Source organism: Oncorhynchus mykiss, chromosome 23 (genome assembly GCF_013265735.2).
Source record: "Oncorhynchus mykiss isolate Arlee chromosome 23, USDA_OmykA_1.1, whole genome shotgun sequence".
NCBI classification, from domain to species: Eukaryota; Metazoa; Chordata; class Actinopteri; order Salmoniformes; family Salmonidae; genus Oncorhynchus; species Oncorhynchus mykiss.
In genome coordinates, this window is record NC_048587.1 from 12,507,980 (window position 1) to 12,530,529 (window position 22,550).

Below are 22,550 nucleotides of genomic sequence, written 5' to 3' on the forward strand. Positions count from 1 at the left end.
CATCGCAGTAAACCATTGAATATTAGTATCCTGCACTCATGTGAATGACATCATTCAGTGGTTTTTGTTTACAGTGAGTGCTGTTGTATATGAGAACATAATGTGTGATCATCCTTTCACGAAGAAAACATAATCCTACATGGATGCCCTTTTCAATTTCCCCTCATAAAGACTGGCTAGAGAAATGGCGTTGTTATGGGCAACGGCAGAGGATTTATGATGATTGCCATGCTGAAGACAAGCTGGGCAGTATAACCAGAAGAGGGCATTTCTCTTCAGGCTTCTGCATGGACAGCTGAAACAGGACCCCAGCTTGCATTCCAGCTGCTAACTGCAATAGCAGATTGACTCACTGCAAGTGAAACGAGCAGAAGCCGAGCCCTCTGTCTCTCTGAGAACAGACAAAAACCATGGTGAGTGAACTGCTTCAATCTTATCAGAGGGCGCTGCTCATAGCCAAGTGCCAACTGTATTGTTATGTTGCTGCGTTGTCTTCAATAGATACTGAAGATGAAGCAATATGAGTTTTTACTGTTGATTGATCATTTGATCGTGCCAAATAGAATATTTGACGAACAGAATACTAACTCAATATTATAACATGAGATGGCACCTAAAGTGTATACGTTGTTTTGCAATAAAACATATTATTGTCCTGACAGGAACAGTCTCTATGCAGCCAATCATTGGATGAGATGAGGTTGAAGCCTCAGGTTATTGTATGCCTGTGCTCAATGTGCTGTCCCCAAAATCTGTCAGCGTTTCTCAGATAGAACAGATTAGCCTGTTGCTAAGATACCTGTTGACTTCGTTCCACTTTATCAGCAGTATCGACTACTTCATTGTGACATGTTTGCTTTGTGTCTATGTTGGCTCAACACCATTACGTTCATTTGGGGGCATTGACAAATCCTCAAAAAATATCTCCCTTCATTCATTCAGTTGCATGCCTTTTATTCTATAACACAAATTAGTTGAAGATGAGTGATTTGCTTATTATTGCACTCCATAGTCTGTGCCTTTTCCGTTCACAACTGCAGCTGACATAAGCCTCCTTTTTGATTTACCTTTCAGAATTAACTGAGTTTTAAGCTCATGTGATACCACATGTGTGAAGCGCTGTGGGATTCCCATAGACTTAGACATTGCATCATTATATCTGTCCCATTATGGTGTCTGAGAGCATGGGCAGCGCCTTTGATGCCATCTCCATTTTGAAATGGCCCATTTTCTTCTTCCACTACTTCTATGAGTTGGTAAACAAACTGAAAGTGTGCACACTGCCACATAGAGTGTGTTGTTTGAACAGGTATAAAGACAAGGTTGGCCATTTACTGCCATTTGCAGTTATGGAATGTTTCCTCACAAGTATAATTCATTGGCTGAGCCCTCCTGGTGACCAGGATGGAATTATGTGATCCTTCCTTATCCCATAGGAAGTCCCACCCAGTTGACTACTTCCAAAATGGTGAAAGTCCGCGACCCATCCTAAAACGGGCTTTTGGGCACTTGAGTCCTCTATCTATCTCTATGGGAATTCTATGCGATATGGAGAAAGTAATGAGGCCTCCCCCATTTTGAAAACCAGGGTGTTTGCAGTTAGGGTGAATTTTTTTTATTAATAAAGCTGACACAATTCCCAATTCTACATAACAGGTAATTGTACATGTCTTGTTCTACAAAACACATTTCTATCTGAACGTTCTGTAACATTTGCACCCTTATGAACAGGCCTTGGGAATGCTATGCAACACTCTATTGATTCCAGATGGGCTTCTTTGTAACCAATCCCAGTTTGCATTTGTGCAACTGCCCCCTTTACATTGGAATCCGGTGAATGTTTGCTTTGCTCTTCCAGGCCAGTAAAATCCAGGGTTTGAGTGAGGAGGAGAGGGACCACTTACTCCCCCTGCTACGGAACGCCCAATGGGTGGAGGTTGTGGGCAGGGATGCCATCTACAAAGAGTTCATCTTCAAAGACTTTAACCAGGTCAGATAGGCTTGGACAATATACTCAAACTAGGGCTCAGGGCCCATTATTTATAAAGTGTCTGTTTTATCTAAGATCAGGTGCTCTCTGTCCATGCTATATTATTCATTATGTTCTAAAAGTCATCACTGATCCTAGCTAGATCAGCACTCCTACTCTGAGATACTTTTTGAATACAGGCACAGATTATTTTCTGACCATGTGACGTCAAACAAAATACAAAATTTGCTAATAAATGGCTGTAGGCTATACAATGCATATTACTTGACTGTGACAATAAGACCATGGAAGTATAATCTGCTACTTTATCACAGGCCTTTGGTTTCATGTCCAGGGTGGCACTACAAGCTGAGAAGATGGACCATCACCCTGAGTGGTTTAATGTGTACAACAAGGTATTTCAATAAGCCCCTGCCCAAGGCCCACTGCCTGGGGTAAAATAGATATAGACAAAGCTGTTAGCATCACTCGTTGTAAAAGGTATGTTGTGACTTGACATTTTTAAAATTTAAATGTCCCTCTGTATGTCTCATTCTCACCCATTCCTGTCATTCTGGTTTCCATTTACCATGTCTTTCCTGCAGTCTCTCATCCTTATCCTCACTCCATCTTCTCCTTTCCCCCAGGTCCAAATCACACTCAGCACACACGACTGTGGGGGCCTCTCTCAGAGAGACATCACTTTGGCTACCTTCGTTGACCAAGCATCGGTCCTCTAAACAACTCGTGGCCTGCTGCCATTTCAGTTTATAATTTCAGTGGTGGAACCCAGAGCAGAGCCTGCCTATTAATCGCTCTCCATACATTCATTCAGATGACTAACCTTTTAACAGGAACAGGAAATTATCAAACAGGAAATTACATCACAGAATCCCAATTAATGTTTAATGTTTACAGGTAACTTTTAATTCAAACATTTTGCTGGTGTGGTGTTTGTTGCTTGACTGATGAAGCCAAATATACCTTTTAAAAAATTGCTTTGGTGGAAAGTGGATTTATTAGCAACCAGTGATTAGCCTGGTTAAAAAATACCATAGATACTGTATATCAAACATTCCTCTGTCCCCAACTGAGCAGAATCAGGTAATGTAAAATCAAGTTTCTAATGTACATATAACTTTAGCTCGGACTCTAAACCTTTGAAATCTGGGGAAAATCGATTTGTTCATTCCAACATATTTGCTATATAAAACACTGACGTTGTCGGTCTGTGTGTCTGAAATGGTTTTCCTGTGTAATGTTTTGTTAGTGACAAATAGTTGTTTGAATAACCAGTAAGTGTCTGTTTATTCATTTGTCCAAAGTGTAGCATACAGACAAATGGGGTCAGCCTCAATATTTCACCCCTCCTAGAAATAATATTATAAAACAAGGTTATCACATTGAATGAATCTCTTGGAACAGCTGTTGTAGGTTTATTGAAATTGTTATGGTGCTCAGCTTCCTGTGTGCTGAAAGTATTTTGGAATCAATTGTTGTGCTGAAAGGAGTGTAACCATGGCCAACAAATGCTTTCCAACGGGGTTTTCTCTGGAATAATGAAGGGTAGCAAGAAACTACTCAATAATACAAATAGCTACAAATTCATGCTACTATATTTTTAGATTTTCAAAAACATTTCATGATATTAAAATTAACATTTTACATGTACAGTATAAATTAACTGGACCTTACTGAACTTGATGTTGCGAAGCCAAATCCATAAGGCTGATCGATACATAAATAGAATCTACATTTTGAGATTCTATACATTGGTATTACCCAACAGCCCTCATTAATCTGGCCTCTGAAGGCATACAGGTGAATGTGATTTATTGCTGTGAAGATTATGCCCTTAGACAATAACAGAAGGCATGATCTTAACCCTACCTCCTTGAGGGCAAGGTGCTTTGTTAAGATTTACACTGTACAATTTAGACTATGGTGGGGTAAGCACTAAGCAGCAATTCAGGTACTATCACAATTTACATTAAATTACCTTTGTTTCTTTTGCAATTTAATATACTCCTGGCTATTAAAAATGTCAACATATTAGTGGTTATTTCTCCATTGATGGCTCCACCTAAAAAATAGAAACTACACATTGTCAGATCTTTTACCCTTTTGTTCAGTGGTACTGTATGGTTCCACTAACTACTATATTTACTGTACATTTTCAGGTAATCCAGCTAGTGTCCTCAACTCGTCTGAGGGCCACCCTGTCTTATTGGTTTTCATAGTTGCTATATAATCAAGTATTGATTTTGAGCTAGAAAACCAATCAAAGCCTTCAAGGACCAGGATTGACCCACAAATTAGTATTTACCCCAAAACACAATCGTTGCAGATAAGAAAAATCACAGTGATTAATAAGAATAAAAACAGTGGTCACACAGACAATGCTTAAGAATTATACAACAGGACTGGGCTAAAAGTAAAATTGTATGATTTAAAAGCCATCGCATCATTATAACATTGTCAGATTATTTCCCTTTTTATGACTCCAGAAGGTTAAACATCTACGACACAAACCACATTTCCCTCCACAGTTTTGTGAGTAAAGTAAAAGTATTCAAAAGAAATGGAAGTGTCGGTACAATTTTATAAATACGACAGATCATTTGTTTGTTCGGCATGGTGTGATCTTTTTGTCTGTAAAATGTATGATGAGAGAAATGGCGGTGGAAACGCCTTTATGCGCCAAATAGAAATATAATAACCATCATATCGAAGTAATTTGAGTCACTCGATGATAGTGTGTGGTCCTCCCACTACGACTTGGAAAACCATACCGTTTATTAAATTACAGATTAAATAAATGGTGAGCACAGCGTGGTGAAAGTGCACGGTGAGCATGATGCTCCTTTCCATTAAATATCGATGGTCATAGTCTGGTAACATGATAATCGATGCTTGACAAATAAAACATTCATATGCATAATATCGTGTAGACTAGCCTACCCGCACTTGTGTCAAGACCAGAGCCGGCACATTTGCTAATTAACGCAACAGTTTGTGACAAAACTGTCAGTAGAGTTGAAGATTGCGATGGAAACACATTGAACTTCAGATTTGTTTGGGGGTCGGTACATAAACTTCAGCGAAAAATAAAATGTTTTGTGCCCTACGTTATCACGCAATGAGTTTTATCCGCAACAGGTCTGTTTGGTGGAAACATCACTGGTGGGAAAGTGAGCATGCAGTATTTTCTTTGTTAATTTTTTAAATATTCGTATGAATCTGTTGTCAATTGGATAGAAACCTAGCTACAGACATGGAAAGAAAAGTGGATATTCACTTAAGTTTGACTGCAAACACAAATGTGAAAGCACATGGAACATTTTGATGTAAAGATCATTTGAAGTGTGTTTTGGGGGCATACCAAGTGTACATCCAGTATTTATTATTTTTTTGCAAACAGTTTTATACCATTATTGCTTTTTTTAAGAACACTGCAGTTTATCAAATGCCATACATTTAAATGTTACATATGAAAAAAACTGAGGCAGGCTTTTCCGGTATTCTTTAGACCTATAATGACTGAACAAGCAACACAATTGCATTGAACAGAAACTGAGGTAGATAAAATTAGAAGCCAAATCAATTAATTAGCTACAAGAACACATAACTGAGATGGAGACTTTACAACTTCTAAAGATATTTCAGTATGTATTCTGTTCTTTGAGATCATTTCAGGTCTAAACCATTCAATTAAGGGCTAAACCATTGTCTCAAAGAATAGAGGGGGTAATGAATATGTTGATCAGTGGATTGCAGTCTCAGATTCTTAATAACATAGTGGCGGTGTACAGTATACTAGGTCATGTGTTACAGCAGCCAGGGTTTCTTGCAGTCTAAATTATTACTGAAAGATGCAAATAGCCACAAACTGACCACAATTAGTCATACATGTATATATGCAATATAGTACAAGCCTAGGTAGGTAATGTTAAATTCAAAATGGGCTCAAGTCTTAGATTCAAGTATGTTGTCCTTACAAATACATGCAGAGAGCATTGCTCCCTCCTGTTCACTGGGTAAGTATTTATTTCACTAGGACATTAGTGCTTTTCAGTTAAAACCATTATTTGTTGTAGATGAATCAGAGACTGACAAACACTGTTGTACCTGGAACATTGAGTATGAAAGATGTCCTCTGGCGATTTTTGTTTACTGTTAAAGCGATATCCCAAAGTACACACACTAAAGGGTAAAAAAAAAAAAAAGTCAGCCTCTCCCTTGCTTGAGGAAAAGTAGAGGCGCAATAGAGAAAAATAGGAAAGTCCCCCTTTAGCGATATCATGATTTACCTGAACCACCTATTGAGATGTGCTTTTTGTTAAGTAAATCAGGTGTTAAACAAGGCAACAATGAACATGTCATCCTCCACAAATGATGCAGTGCAGTTGTCTGAGATATCGCATGTGACTAATGTACATACAGTCGATTACTGTAGTGCCTCTCTTGGGCCAATGAGTAATTCTGTAAATGCTAGATCTCTAGGGCAAGACATTTTGATAAAGAGGGAGTTGGCTTTAGCACAGACCTATAGGGAGCCGGCGGAACAGGAATTCCCTGTTACACAGAGATAGGGGGGCTCATAAGGGTGTAAGCTATCAGCCAATACAGTGCCTTGTAAAAGTGTTCATCTCCCTTGACATTTTTCCCATTTTGTTGCATTACAACCTGTAATTTAAGTGGATTTTTTTATTTGAATTACATATAATGGACATATACAAAAAGTCAAAATTGTTGAAGTGAAATGAAAAGGGTTATGCCTTGCAGAATGGGCAAAAAACCCAGTAGCTAGATGTGCCAAGCTAATAGACACCCCAAGAGACTTGCAGCTGTAATTGCTGCAAAAGGTAGCTCTCATTTGATTTTCTGTAACTACTACATGTGCCCATCTCATTGATATCAAATTATTAGGAGGTAGGCAAGTAGTTTTAAAAAAAATAGGTAATTGTAATTATATCTACAGCCACTGCACGACCTGCATGTAATGGTCATATGGTTGGGTATTACAACAGTTTACAAATCGTTTTACTGTTGCCCATGTTTTCATTTGTATGCATTTAATCCTTTATGACCATGAGTACCTCTGGGATTAATTATATGATTGACTATGCGCAAAAGTGAATTGAATTAATTCCACACCCACCATGCGTCATGTGAGGTGAAATGTGTATATTTTGGGATGTGAGCACTCAGTCTGTTTGACTGGATGAAGATCTGTTTTGGATCGAAACATTGTGAATAAAGCTGCGAATTGGGAGCTTTAACAGTGTGCAGGCTTTCCTGTTCTTTACACATATTCTTTATTAGCCCAGCCCCTACGTTGTTAAGGATGTGCGTATGACCACAAACTTTTCTAAAAGACAGATAATTCCCCCAAGTTCCATCAAAATATTGCGAGGGTTAGCTAGACTCAATAGTGGGCATGTTGTTTTAGGTACTAGTCTGGAAAATATTCCGCTGAGAGATCTTAGTTCATAGATGCCACATGTTAAGTTTCATGCAGATCGCTCATTTGGTGTCAGAAGAGTAGCATTGAGTGTTTTTTTTATCACGGCAGATGCTTCATTCACATAAGTTTTGTCAAAATCGGGCCAGTGCTGTCTGAGATATCGCGTGTGACTAACGTATGAATGTACGGAGACAGATCAATAGTCCCATCCCTGATTTCATCGTGGGGGACAATTAATACAAACAGACCAAAACCCCTCAATGGTTTGAGCAACTATTCTATATATTTTTGTACAATAGGTGCTTTCACTTTCTACATATTTGAAGAATTCTCCTCACGATAGCTAAAAACAATGGCTTGTGCTTCAGAACATATCTGAAAAAAGGTGAGTAGGTAGATAAAAGGTGGGCAGGATAAGGCAAATGTTGAGTGATGTAGCGGGTGGACCAGAGGTGAGGCAGGCTGGTAACCAGGGCCGTGTTCATTAGTCACCGACCTGAAGAAAATGGACTGAATCATGGAGGGACTACTTGAGCTTATCCAGTAAACGCTCCTTTTCATTTTCCGTTGCAAAACGTTTCACAACGCTTACCATTATGTTCCCTAATGAACATGACCCAGGTGTGTGTCCAGGCCACAGCCAGCCTACTCCTGACTCAGTGGGCCTTGCCGTTGCCATTCATATGGGTCTTCTGAGGCTGAGACGACTTGGGCTCCTCTGTGCTGTAGAGGCAGTCCAAGAAGCCTCGGGAGATCTCGGTCACCATGGATCTGTCAGGGATGGACTGGGCCATGCCATAGATTGCTCCCTAGAACATGAACACATGAATGTAGAGCCATTTATCCAATTTCTACAACATAAAATAAATGGATTAATATGGTGCACTGCTGTGTAGTGTATTCCAGTGTCAGCATTAACAATCACCATTCCAGTGGTCTTCTCATTGGGGTTTTTCAAAATGACAGCCACCTGCTCTTTGATGTCACTGATTAACTGTTTGGCCACACCTTCATGTGTGTGCAGTACAGTACAACAGATATGGATGCTGTGATGGGAAAGATAATTTTGTTTAAAAACACAAAAGGACTTAAAAAAAAAAATTCAACATGAATTGATTGATGTCTTTGCTTGCTGGTATTACTTCAAAATAAAGTGCATAGTCAATATTCTATGAAATCTATACATTATAACTGATAAGTATGACTGAATTTCAAAGATGAGAAAAAGGCGAGGAAAACATACCTGGATGGATACTGTAGCATGTTGAGATTCCAACCCTTTGAAGTCAGTGCGTTGGATAAACGAAAAATGTCGAAGACGTCAGAGCCTATTGCCACCACGGACACTTCAGGGTCTCCAAACACAAACACCCCATTTATCTTACGGATTCTGTCCGGAAATAAACAAAAACAAAACATTTTTATCTCATCCAAAAATAGTGAGATCACAATGTGCCTGCCAAGAGCTCTTATAAACAGTCAAATTTAACAACATTTTATATATAGGTTGACAGACGGATTAGGAATCAACAAAAATAATATCAATACAGGTAGCCTAGCAGTTAAGAGTGTTGGGCCAGCAAACTGAAAGGTCCCTATTTCGAATCCCTGCCCAACTAGGCGAAGAAAAAAAAAAAATCTGTCAATGTGCCCTTGTGCAAGGCAATTAATCCTAATTGCTCCTGTAAAATCGCTCTGGATTAGAGCGTCTGCTAAATTACTAAAATGTTAAATATCTTGATGAGAAAAACTACCATAATGTTTCAGATTGTACCTATAATAGTCTCGCTTTACCATACATCCAAGTCTTGTTCAGTGAGAAAGCCAGAAATCAAGGTTCTGCTGATAAAGACTGCAGTAAAAGATGAGTCTCTTACTCTGTCTTGATGGTACGTGCAGTATCAATTATCTTCTTGGTGGCCTTTATGTAGCCATCCTCTCCCATGTGCATCATGGTAGCCCAGCACGCTGCGATGATACCGCCTGGCCGAGATCCTGCCACTGATGGGGACGCATAGATGCCCCCTTGCCAGTCTGGAGCCACAAAGTACTGGTAGTGCCTGTACTTCTTGTCACTATACAGGATCACTGATGAACCTTTAGGGGCGTAGCCATACTGGAGAGTAGAGGTAGATCAAAAAAACTATTCTTAGTCAACACCATAACCGGTTAAACGACAAGTCTATGGAACAATGAGCATCTTATGATCGAAAATCAAGAAGGACAAAATGTTTGGTAAGACAGCCTGGGATCCACACCCTCTTACCTTGTGTGTGTCTGCAGATATACTGGTCACACCCTTTACCCTGAAGTCAAAGGGAGCCAGTGGGTAATTGGCTTTGGCCATGAACACGATGAGAAACCCTCCCAAACAAGCATCCACATGCAAAGGGATGTTGTACTTTAAAGCCAGCTGAAAAACACCATGTGGGATGGATTAGGTAATTTCATGTAAATTACTATGCTACAACAATGTTGTTATTACAGTGTTACTACAGTACACAGGTATACAAACAAATTAATGTTAAAGATTCAATGCAGACATTTTTGGTTCAATATCAAATTATTTCTGGGTAACATTAAGTACCTTACTGTGATTGTTTTCAAGAAAAAAATAAAAAAAATATATATAACTATTTTTTTTAGCAAAGAGTAATTTCTCAAGCGATAATTTTGCTACAACTATGTGGGAGTAGTCTGAGTGAGAAGTGGAAAACTGAAACTTTGCTGTTATCGGCAGAGAGGTTGGGAACTCCTAACTAATTTACCATAGGGGGATGTCGCCATGAAAGGCCAAAACTCCATCCCACCAAAATAGGCTGAAATTTCAGGCGGCCTTTTCAAAACAGCCTTTCACAGTATTATTCCAACCTCCTAGTGTGAAAATATATATAAAACACAGGAACATTACTGCACTGGGCCTTTAAGTATTACCCCCCCCCCCCCCCCCCCCCAAAAAAAAACTTACTATGACTTTCCTTTTACAAGTACATAACAATGAGACAATTTACCTTTCCTACTTCCTCAATAGGATCAATGATTCCATGCGGGAACTGGGGTGCGGAACATACAAGCATGGCTGTGTTCTTGCTGATAGCTCTCCTCATCGCCTATACAAAACAAGTTGAAGGTGTCACAATATTGCTTTAAGACAAATGATTATGGTGATGATAAGTCTCATCTACACTCACTAAGAACGAGTAATTCTAGTTGTTGCCACCATGTTTTTTGTAACTACTGCGGTCATGTCTGAAATGTTCATCTTGAACAGTCCAAAATGAGGATGTGATCCCCAGTCAGTAACGGAAGTGCCATATACATCACACCATGCTCTCGTTACCTAGAGTAGGCTGGGATCTAGGCTACAGTTCAATTGGGAATTTGTACACCAACATTTACTCTGACCTTTTCAGCGCATGTTGAGCACCGATTGAATTTATTCTTTAGAATAACCATTTGTACAGGAACTAATACATATTCACACCTTAACATCCACTTTCAATGTATTTTTGTCCAGGGGGATGTGAACAAGCTTCATTCCAAAGTAGTTTGCTGCTTTGTCAAAGGCGGCATGGACACTGACTGGTGCTATGCTGCAAGATTAGGGGAGGAAATACAACACAAATGATTCCCAGTACTATATAAAATGTATTTCACAGGTGATATTACCATTTATGAGACAGACAACATCTCAACAATGCAAATCAAGCTTGTTCTGAGGTCATCTGGTGTGAAAGTTCAAAGAAAAAGAATCTGGAGGCTACATTTTGACAGTGAACTTACATTTCAGGATGTTTCACACCGCGCTCATAGGCCATGTCTCTGTACGCCTTGCATGCCATCAATATGCTTTCAGTTCCTCCAGAGGTGACCTGAACAAAGCAGAAACAACAAGGAACAATCCGTGTTCAGAATGTGCCAGTGAATAGGTTTTGATTATTCTCTCAAGTAGAACATTTCCCAAGCCCTGGGTCAGTGAGTCTTGTGGAAGTACTGAAGGTAAACTCACTGTGCCACAAGTGTTGGGCCCACCGTTGAAGAGGGTACACGTCATTCTTACAACCTCTGCCTCCATCTTCCTCACACCAGGAAAGATGTCTGGGTGAAGTGGGTTGCTCCATGCAAAGTCTCCATACACCTAGCGACAAGAGGAAGAATATCAAAAGGAATCAGTAAGATATGGGATTTGTCATACAAAACAACAAGGCATATTCCGACTGTAGTATGAGCTCTAAATTCCACGTATTTCGGGAAAACGTATTACTCAGAATACTACACACAGAAGTTTAACGAGACAAAAACGGTTGGTTTGCGGACTAGACATACCTTCACCAAAAGTTTGGTAAGTGTCTGATCTCCCCAGTACACTGCACCGGACACTCGTCCATTCTCCCAATCCACTTCATCTGTGAAGAGCAGACAACAACAATGCCTCAGGAAACAACTATATACTGTAACTCCACATCAACTACAAATTTTAAAAAATTAAATATGCTAAAAAACACCCTGGCACACATGTCACATATTCTAGGATAAAAGTAGTCAATACAAAAAGGCACTGTAGGTCATTGGCTCCATAATATTGTCATTAAATTGCATTATGGCTCCACAGAAGAAAAAAAAAAAGGCAGTCTAGAACTTGCCAAAGCAACTTTTTAATTAACCAGGTATCCATCCAAACTCTTTATGTGAGTAAAGTACATGTTGTATAACAAAAAAAAAATAATGACAGGCCTGAAAAATGTTGACAAAACACGCTATAGACAAGGTGGGATCTATTTGTCTGTAAAATGCATTATGCGAAAAATGTAGGTGAAAATGCTTTTATGCGCATATCTTGATATAATAACCATCATATCGAAGTAAACTTGGATTCACATTATGACATGTTGTGTGGTCCTCCCACTACCACTCGTTGGGAAAGCATGCAGTTTGTTAGGCTACAGACATAATAATGTGATCATTTAGGCTATATGTGCGCTCTAGCCAACAGTGTGAGCACACGTGCCAATACCAGAACGGGCACACTTGCTATATTACACAACAATTGTGAGAAAACCATCAGTAGAATTAAAAATGCAATGGAAACCCATTTTTCATTAAAAAAAAATTTGATTTGGTACTTGGGAATATAACCGCAAAAGGTACTTTTAAGTGCACTGTGTCATCACGCACAGCCTTTTATGGAAACACATCTCTGGTGGGAAAAGATTGTTGAATTATTGCATGAAAATCTGTCACCAATTGGATGGAAACTTAGATTATGTTTCATTTTCTAGGATCTAGTCAATACAAAACATATTAGGGCAGTAGGGCACTGTAGGTCATCGGCCCCATTTAACTACAAAGAAACAAAGCACTCCAGAACATGCCCTGGGATAACTCTCAGCCACTTACTCAGTGTTTCGTACTCGCTGATCCTGTCTAGAACTTCAGCTTGGGTTAGCCCTTGTTCAGGCAGCTGTTTGGTGTAGTTCATGCCCTCCTTCAGTGTGCAAAGACTGACAGACATGTCATCCAGGGCCTTGTTCAGCTGGGTCTGGATCTGTCACAAAGACACACGGAGTCAGTCACATTACACACATCACTGCTCAGACAACACAAACCATTTCCTAGAAGCAGTGACCCATTATGGCATTGAGAATGTCTAGGCTACAACACTCTGGCATTGACAACTTATCTAAAATATTGAAAAATCAATGAAAGCAATCAAAACTGGCTAGTTGTTTTTGTGAAAGTAGAGGTGATAGCAGTGTTGTGTTCGAGACCAACTAAAGCAAGACCAGTTCCAGACCAAGATTGGTGTAAATTAAATCTGAGTCAAGACCGGAGGGGTAGGTGAGACAGAGTCAAGACCGGGAGGGGGACAAGGGTTCCGAGACCAGAAAAAGTCAAATTCAAGACCATGATTGTAATTGTCAAAGCACCACCATAAGAGTCTAAAATGTCCAGTATTTCTGTGTTCAAAATTCAGAAGAACATAAGGATTCTTAAGACATTCAGAATGGTGAAAAAAAAAATGTTGAAGGACAAGGACATTCCTGTGTTTTTGTATTGGAGCTCGCTTGCCATTAGTCATATCTTTGAAAATAACTTGTGTGAAACACTGTTGCATTTAAACTTTAGGTCACTGTGTGCTAAACATGAAATATGTTTTGCAATGGGAAGTAATAGTTGCACATTTAGATTAGGAAACGCTTAGCCGAATGGTTGTGTGTTTTATATTCTTATGATTGGGACCCACACTGGTTTATTATGTCCGAGTGAATGGACTGTTTATCATTTAACATCATGCTATGTGTGACTGCTGTCTTTCCATCAGCCCTATGCAGGGTAGTGGTGCCTGGAGAAGTAGGTATATTCAAATTGTACATTAAAAAAATCCCAAACGGACTGCCCAGCGAAGGAAAGGCACCCTGTGTGTTTTCCAGTTTTTGTTTTACAAATTAGTTTTCATATATTTTTTCAGAGTCGCACTCTCAAAACCCCACCTTTTTTATGTGACATCCACAACAATTCTTAAACCACATCAAGAGACTATTTTTCGAGGACTGGGAAAATAATAATGTACACCCCTGATGCAAACAGGTCATGATGACTGAATTGCGCAACACAAATAGCCCACTAACCAAGACTACTGATCAAACTTTCTCAATACCTGGTTTGCATACCCATTGTTGCCTTAGTTAACATTTAGTGGTAGATAACATGAATTTAAACGTTTTTCCTACCTACCGGCTACCAATATCATTCTTCTGTGAGCTGCTCCATGCCAAAACCAGTTGAGAGCTGTGCGCTCTGCCTGCAGATTATATTCTGCCGAAACAAGGCTGAGTGCGGCACGCATGTGAATATATTTCATTTGCTGTGCGATTGTGTAGTCTACTTTGCACATTATTTCTCGATTGTACTACATAATTGATAAATCGTATACTTCCACTACGCCACTTTGATACGTATCAGTGGGGATTAAGGAGTATACGCAATGCCCGTAAAAAAGTGGGTATACGGCGACTGCAGGTATTCATGTTTAAAGAAAGGAGTGAATACATTTGACCTGGCAAATAAGTTTCTTTATTATCGTTTTTATTTAACCTTTATTTGACCTGACTAGGCAAGTCAGTTAAGAATAAATTATTATTTACAACGTCGGACTACACGCATTTATGCGCTTACTGAATGGAATCTGATAATTATGAGGTTTTTTTTTTAACTCCGCTGGTTTTGGGAAGAAATAGTCCTCACTGCCCGAGACAGAGTCAAGGCCGAGTACAAATGTATCAGACACAAGACCGAGACACTCAAAATGTGGTCTCGAGTACTACAACACTGGGTGATAGCGTACCAGGAAGATCTGGGCTAGTATTTGTGGCAAGAGAGCATTTAAAATAAGATATGCAAAATCAGTTATGTGAATATACCCATCTGATTAAAGTGTAGCCTATTCACACTCTTCAGTTGAATCCAAATACAGTTTAGTCATTCCGTTAGGTTAGACAGTAATGACCAATAGTAACTCAGCATTATCACAAATCCATGATGTAAACTGTGTCAAAGGTTTCACCCCCCCCCTCGCCCTAATGCCGACACTCAGTCTTTAGTGAGTGACTCATCCCACACTAGACAAGGAAGAGTACGAGCACATCTGTAGAATAGAGGAACAAAATAACCGCTTGAAACTTACTGCCGCGCCAACAAAGGGTATTTTTCTGATGAGTCGAAAGCACTGCTTCTTGATTCGGGATGTCAGGGCTATTAAGCAACAAAGAAAGAGACGATTGTGTTGAAAGAATGCTAGATGAGCACGGGAGGAAACCACAAGCTGAATTCAATGGGGACTTTTTGATTAATAAAAACAGCTGATTAGAGATGGCAGACAAATCAAAAAGGCCAAACAGCTGGCCCACAAGCTAATACTGGAACACCGTTTCTTGCCAACAATCCTGCCAAATGAGATTATGTGTACAGCCAGTTAATGCCATCAACAACAAAAAAAACGAATTGTAATTTCCCCTGATTTGGAATATGAATATCACTAATCTGTGGAATTCTAGAAAACGCACAAAACATCAGTGGGAACACAAATGTCTGACATGGCTCTATGTCACTTGTAATAGCTGTAAAACACATGTACTGTACAAAAGAGAGCCAAACTGAAGTTTGGAGCAAGAAGAAAAATAGCAACTAAAGTTCAAAGTTATTTAAAATTGCTGGCCAGCACACCTCTGATTAAACCAAAAACCACTCTCCTTAAAGTGCTTTAACTGATCACAGAGATTGTTTTGTCAGCTGATCTTTGCTCACAATTGTATCAGGAATAAGTATTCAAGGCCACACAGGGATTGACATTAAGGGTTGCCCTATTGCTCAGGGCAAGTGATAAGTGCAGTTGTGCAAGTTGAGCCTGCTCTGAGGTTGGGGATTGACAATAAGGGTTGCCCTATTGCCCTGGATAAGTGATCTGAGCAGTTGTACAAGTTGAGCCTGCTCCCATTGAGCAGGGGATTTTTACTGATAACAACCAAAAAGGAATGAATTCTCAAAATCTGGTTTTTCTGATTCCTCCTCTGTGAGTAGCCAAAAATAGCTACTTCAAACAAGTAACCATAATCTTCAGGCAACCCCAAAATACTCCTGTGCCTTTCAGACCTTAAAGTCAATCCCTGCCATACTTCAAATTCTACTCTGGGTGTTTTAATGCTGACACCTTTCCCTGCGTCTAAATTCTCTACCAGCCTACACTTGAGCACTTCACCCAACACATTTTCAAGCATTGGATTGACGTAAGCATGAGCTAGAGAGAGTTTAAAGCATATTATTGCGCCAGTCCTTTTAAATCCATGAGAGGAAGTGAACAAGTGCACACTTACTCAGACTGGTAAAGAATCATGAAGCAGCAGTCTGAATAAACCCCCCCCCCCAAAAAAAACTCTCCATAATGTAGAACACAAAAACACCCACGTCACTTTTTATCCATGCATATAATAAACACATGCCTCATTACTGAATCTGAAAACATACTTTCTTGCTGAAACAGGAAGCCTTTGACCCAGACTGCTCCTAAGGTAGATATGAGAGTGGCTCCAATGATCTGCCATGGTTCCAACGCCTCACAGTTGGTGTTCACAAGCCGCCTGCCTTCCTCCAGGTAGAGCAACAGCATCTCCTTGTACACCTCCAAGGCACTCTAGAAACAGAGAGAGATTACATTGCAAATTAACAATGGTCTAACAGTTGCAGATCCATCTGCACTGCTATGCAACGTGTAAGGATTTTATGGAGGATTCCAAGGACTACACATGCATATAGATAAAACTGCTGAGAAAAGGAAAATATTGTCATGGCTAAAAAAATATATATACTTTGTTTTAAAGATCATACAAAAGTAAAGCTTTTATCCTACAGTGTCTTGCTTTGGGTTGAATATTTTCCCCTTATATGATCAAAATAGTGCGAGACAGAAACATGTCCCAACATGGACATCAGAGACACTGACTGTCCCCGCACATCATAGTCAATTATTCACATGAGTACTCGTAGCAGCTTCACATCCCATGCACAAAATGTTAATGGAAAAGTCACAACACACATATTACAATGCAATTTGCCTACCTTGTAATCAATTGACATGTTCACCACACTTTCCATCATATACAGTTCCACACACCATCTGTCAACTAAACATTTGTGAAAGTGGGAATACAATGCCCAACAAGCAATAACAAGTCTACTTCTGATTAGATTTCAATTGCTGTGGAAACGTGACACAATTGCAGTTGTGAAAATTGGTCAGAGAGAGAGAGAGAGAGAGAGAGAAAACGTGACTAGGACTGACATATAGCTAATATTCCTGAACCAGGACCAGGTGAGGAGGTGGAATAAGAGTCAGCTGACTAAACTCTGCCCCTATCAACCATTCGACATAACATATGTAACCAATGGACAGGAGAAACCTTTCCTCTCCAAACAAATTATAGTACAGAGAAAGTGCAATAACATGCGACTGAAAAAGTTTGTTATCAAATCGACTTAAAAGCTCATCGCTATCTGTGAACATTGAAAGAAGTGTCACTAATGTACTCCAAATACAAAGCACAGCATGTAAGAGAAATACACTGTTTTAGGTGTGGATTATTGACTAACTGCTCGTATCATATTTGCATTTGACAAATGAACAGGAAATAGGCATAATGTCATTAATTTTATGAAGCTGTAAAGATGAGCACATATATTCTCTCTAGATCACTGGTTTTTACAACACTATGCTTGTCTGCTTGATAACACAAAAAAAAGATTGTCTCCATAAAAGGTTCACATAATCAAATAGAGATAAGCTTAAGGTCCATAGGACCGTAAACTTACACAACCACTATTCATAACCACTGGAACTAACATCACATAATGCTTTGGTGGGGATATATAACATACTGGTGATGCATTCCCATGACATCATGCAAACTAACCATGCTAAACTCAAAAGTATTTGTTTGCAATGCAAACACTGAGGTACTTTGTTTGAAATGTAGGCTTTAATTGACTGAATGACTAATTGCGTAAGTGGAAGCACATCATTCCAGGTCTAGTAAAGTCACAGCAAACAAAATAGCAACAGTATGACATTAACAAAAGGTTTACGTAATAAAGAGTACTGACATTTTACAGACGGAGCCTTTATGTCTTTGCATAATGACAAACCCAAATTCGACAATGAATGAACCTGAATAGAAGCTTTGCTTTTCAATGACAATACACCCCCTGACGACAGTTGCTCAGTCTACTTGTCTGTGTAACATGCTCTACGACAGGTTTGCCAAGGTTAGACAAGTAGAGCAGAGTCGGGAGCAACGAAAGAACCATACCATGTGACCAGCCATGTTTCAGATGGGCAGCTTATCTGAATGCCTTATCATAAGATTAGGCTTCACTGTCCATCTTAAATAGTGTAAAAAAACAACATTTTGTCAGGACTCAGGACTCTGAAATATGTATGCAAAAGCTGTAGTACCCTTTGAGTTCAGTGCTTCTGTAGCACAGACGACAGAGCTAAGCATCCAGTGCCAAATCTCAGTTTTCATCTTCCATAAACTGGAGTGATTACATTTTGTCATCATGCTTCAGGGCAAAAGGCAAGTCCTGATGCAACAGGTACATGAACCATTCGCCACATATACTGAGTGTACGAGACATTAGGAAAACCTGCTCTTTCCTTGACATAGACTTGTGAATCCAGGTGAAAGCTATGATCCCTGATTGATGTGACTTGTTAAATCCACTTCTATCAGTGTAGATGAAGGGGAGACAGGTTAAAGAAGAACTTTTAAGCCTTGAGACAATTGAGATATGGACTGGAGTATGTGTGCCATTCAGAGGGTGAATGGGCAAGACAAAATATTTAAGTGCCTTTGAAAGGGGTATGGTAATAGGTGCCAGGGTTTTTCATGCTCAACAGTTTCTGATCTGAATCAAGAATGGTCCACCACCCACAGGACATCCAGCCAACTTGACACAACTGTGGGAAGCATTGGAGTCAACATGGGCCAGCATCCCAGTGGAACGCTTGACACCATTTAGATTCCATGCCCCGATTAATTTAGGGTTTTCCGAGGGCAAAAGGGGATGCAACTCAATATTAGGAAGGCGTTCCTAATGTTTTGTACACTCAGTGTACATGCTCCAAGATATCCAACACATTTCTTTTTGACATTTTTCAAATAACCTACTTTGCCTGTTACAAAACATTTGTTCCGGCCATCTTTGTATTAGGAGAGCAATGCAGTGCTGTAGCCCAGCCTTCACGCCTATTTTGTTCTCCCTATTGTTGCGTAAACACCCATGCCCCTGGTTTCCCAGGCCAGCCGTATTCTGTAAGGAGACCTTTGTTGTGTCCAAAGGGAGGTCATATTTCTCCTGGGAATGTGCTGGGTGTGAGGAGGAGGCTACTGCTATGGAAGACATCAAGGAGAAAATGGTGTGATAACATACACACACTCACAGAGTTTTTTCTGGATCAAAAAGAGGCTTAGGGGGTGGGCGCGGAAATGTCTGCGGTTGGCCCGTAGGCACGGCTGAACTTAGGAGATATTTTTTAGAGGCCCCCCATCTTGGCGGTGTAGAGACATTTTTAAGCCAATTTATTGCAGATCAATGCATTTTGTCAAGGCTAAATGCTGTTTTTTTTGCTCAAACATAATAAAATCAATACTCCTAAATTAATTGTTTTTGGAATTGTTTTCTTCTCCACGACTGTCTAGCTTTTATTTTGGTGATTGTTAGTTCTCATTAATGATATTATAAAAATATACAGATGCCCATTATCTTTTCTACATACTTTTTAATCTGATTTTAGTCATTTAAATGTACACTGGAAGTGTTTTTCCACCCCCACCCCCCCAAAAAGTTACATTTGAATGTATTTTTTAACATGGTTTGGAGTTATGCGGTCCACCCAATGATTTCAATGACATTAGTATCAACACTGGTTTGGAAAACACATTCTATGAATTCTTAGGTCTGTATCTTATGGAAATTAGACATTATACAAATAATCATGTCAAATACCAACATCTGAGCGTGTGCAATACTTAAGAAAATATCCTTTATAATCAGCAACATGCATAACATTCCACATTGTACTATGAATTTGATTATGCAGAATCACTTTAGTGGTTTTGTCGCATTTCCTTTTCTTTTCATTTAATGTCAACTGGATTCATTGTATGACCGACCGTAATACAGTCGGGGTTTGACCTAGAGTAGAGTACAACACACCACATGAAGAGTGGTTTCTGGGAATTTACAAAACTGAGCAAATCCATGAAATTCAGAATAGGGGGGAATTTCTTTGCCTTTAGTATCTGGGTTTGGAGGCTGCATTCACCATGACCTAGATAATACAGTGCTGTGCAAGTGATTAAAAAAAAGTTAAGTTCCATAGCAAAAAAAAAAGTGTTGAAGGTACTGATGTCCAAAGACGAACATGTGGCTGCTGATATCTGTATCCACCGTATTACAGTATATAAGCCTATAGCCACATAGTATGTTTGTGCTAAACAGGAAGTCTAATGATAGGCAGTGTAGTACAGTACAGTACAATACAATGAGGCTCAGTGTGGAAATCTCAGTGTAAACATCCCTTCATTTGTCTTCAATCACTGCAAATGAGATTGCCTGCAAGTTTTGTGGGGCAAAACCTGTCAAGCTACAGCATTAGTGATGGCTATACTCCATAATAAGAACACTGCATTTTATGACAATTTTGCCCCATTTCTATAATGTATTTGGCCAATTATTCACTTGAACAAATGTAATAACACCCTGCATTATACTGCAAACGCAGGGGTTATAAAACCTACAAACCTACAACTAGAAGGGTATGCCTACAAGCATGAATGGTTGTTGAGGCAGTTAAAACCAAATGTTGTTCACAAGAATCAACACCTCTGGAAGATGCTTGAGGTTTCCATATCAGATTCATTTATATTTGTTTTTATGCCACATTATTCTCTCTGAATATATACAAAATAAAAACTACCCTAAAGAAAATGATCCTCACACTTGAAAAAGGTTCAACCTCGAAATAATTATAAATGCCGGGGGTGTTATTCAACTAGTAAGTCAATAGAAACGTGCTATAGTCACTGTAACAATGCGCGAGCGATGGCAACATTGTAGCGCTCCAGGGCAAGCAATATGATTGTGTAGACAAACTTCTCTCACTCCACTGTTCTAGACACTTTACTAGCCTATAGGTTGCAGCAATACTGTAAACATCATGATTTTAATGTAAATCATTTGTCAGCAAGACCTACTGCTCGTATTCTTTTTGACACACGGAGGTAGCAACATGGCTCAAACTAACGTTAATTGTACATGTATTCAATACCATGTAGGCTACTTAGAGAAAGAACATGCATCTGGGTATATTATTTACTTACCAAATAGTCCATAGTTAGTGTCAAGGCAAGCCTTCAGCAAATGGTTGTCTTCACTTTTTAGTGGTAGCGAAAGTCACTCCAATATCTTTGTATAGCGTGCTTTGTGATCGAGGATCTGATTTACATGGCACTATATCACAGACAATCGTAACCTAAATTCAGGAAGCGACAAGCAAGCAAGGAAACAACCGTGTCCCGTCTTAAAGGGGAAGTTCACCAATTGGAATATGTAGACTTCTTTTCACTCCTTCTGTGATTGTAGTTGATCACTAAAACCGTTTTTTTTTCATTACAGAGAAAATTGGCAGATACATTGTGCTGAGTTATCACTTGCCGTTGACTACAATGCATTATGAAAATATGTCTACTAATGTGTCTACCTCTACATAGCCCTTGATCATAACCCAGTTCCATTTAAACAATTTTTTACACATTTAACAATTTTTATTTAACCGTTATTTAACTAGGCAAGTCAGTTACGAACAAATTCTTGTTTACAATGATGGCCTACCCAGGCCAAACCCGGACGACGCTGGGCCAATTGTGCGCCACCCTTTGGGTGTGCCACCCTACGGAACCAGGGACTGCAGTGACGCTTCTTGCACTGAGATGCAGTGCCTTAGACCGCTGCGCCTCTCAGGAACCCATTACACATAACATGCTGACCACACCGTGCGCGAGCGTTGCAAAATAAATGTACACCGTACATGTTATTCAATCACACTGCTCCTGCGCGTCAACGAGCGTATGCGTAGCCAGGCGCTAAAATAGAACTTGATTCTATTTGTGACGCTTGTCCCGCCTCTCCCAGCCTCTCTCAACAGTTTTTAGGAGCCTATACCCACGTGGATGATTGAAAGATAAACTGAGGTCCACACTTCAGTCGAGTTGGTGGTGGTAATGCACCTTAAAGTTGGTTGCCAACCGCCATATAAAGTCCAAAGAAGAAGAAGAATCCTGAAGGAGAAGAGAAATAAAAACATACAAAATCATCTGGTCAAAAAGAGTATAGCATTGAATGTAAGGGAAGCCAGCGATCATTTGGCCTCCCTTGATAAAAAAAAATAATAATAATAATAGCCAATCAGCATTGAGATTGGCCCTTTCCTAAATTAGCCAAGGATGAAGATAGAGATTTGGACTTTGGGTTTTACTTAATTTACCTTACTGACCAATGGTT

General features: G+C 39.5%; 2 protein-coding genes across 3 annotated transcripts; one reads left to right on the forward strand and one right to left on the reverse strand.

Moving 5' to 3' along the window:
- Nucleotides 1-259: 259 nt before the first annotated feature.
- On the forward strand, nucleotides 260-3,193 carry pcbd1 (pterin-4 alpha-carbinolamine dehydratase/dimerization cofactor of hepatocyte nuclear factor 1 alpha). Its single transcript, XM_021580179.2, has 4 exons — nucleotides 260-413; nucleotides 1,859-1,990; nucleotides 2,305-2,385; nucleotides 2,617-3,193. Exons 1-4 carry the CDS (start codon nucleotides 411-413, stop codon nucleotides 2,707-2,709), a joined length of 309 nt encoding a protein of 102 aa, XP_021435854.1. The 5' UTR covers nucleotides 260-410; the 3' UTR covers nucleotides 2,710-3,193.
- Nucleotides 3,194-3,395: 202 nt separating this feature from the next.
- Nucleotides 3,396-21,539, reverse strand: LOC110502271 (sphingosine-1-phosphate lyase 1). Of its 2 annotated transcripts, none has more exons than XM_021580178.2 (14): nucleotides 21,371-21,539; nucleotides 16,458-16,623; nucleotides 15,121-15,188; nucleotides 12,834-12,981; nucleotides 11,763-11,842; nucleotides 11,446-11,574; nucleotides 11,220-11,308; nucleotides 10,921-11,029; nucleotides 10,448-10,546; nucleotides 9,703-9,849; nucleotides 9,314-9,552; nucleotides 8,680-8,826; nucleotides 8,362-8,482; nucleotides 3,396-8,245 (listed from the first exon to the last, which is right to left on the reverse strand). In XM_021580178.2, exons 1-14 carry the CDS (start codon nucleotides 21,380-21,382, stop codon nucleotides 8,093-8,095), a joined length of 1,707 nt encoding a protein of 568 aa, XP_021435853.2. In that variant the 5' UTR covers nucleotides 21,383-21,539; the 3' UTR covers nucleotides 3,396-8,092. The 2 variants fall into 2 exon arrangements, with proteins under 2 accessions (XP_021435853.2, XP_021435852.2); XM_021580177.2 differs by lacking the exon at nucleotides 21,371-21,539 and adding an exon at nucleotides 17,049-17,208.
- Nucleotides 21,540-22,550: the final 1,011 nt, after the last annotated feature.

Bases quoted from the DNA above. Each gene is read 5' to 3' on its own strand.
- pcbd1 (XM_021580179.2), top strand. The intron at 1,991-2,304 runs GTCAGATAGGCT...ACTTTATCACAG, and splicing joins TCTTCAAAGACTTTAACCAG to GCCTTTGGTTTCATGTCCAG. The intron at 2,386-2,616 runs GTATTTCAATAA...CCTTTCCCCCAG, and splicing joins GGTTTAATGTGTACAACAAG to GTCCAAATCACACTCAGCAC.
- LOC110502271 (XM_021580177.2), bottom strand. From the start codon at position 17,087: ATGATGGAAAGTGTGGTGAACATGTCAATTGATTACAAG. The intron at 16,624-17,048 runs GTAGGCAAATTG...CTCTGTTTCTAG, and splicing joins ACATGTCAATTGATTACAAG to AGTGCCTTGGAGGTGTACAA. The intron at 9,553-9,702 runs GTAAGAGGGTGT...TCTACTCTCCAG, and splicing joins TATCTGCAGACACACACAAG to TATGGCTACGCCCCTAAAGG.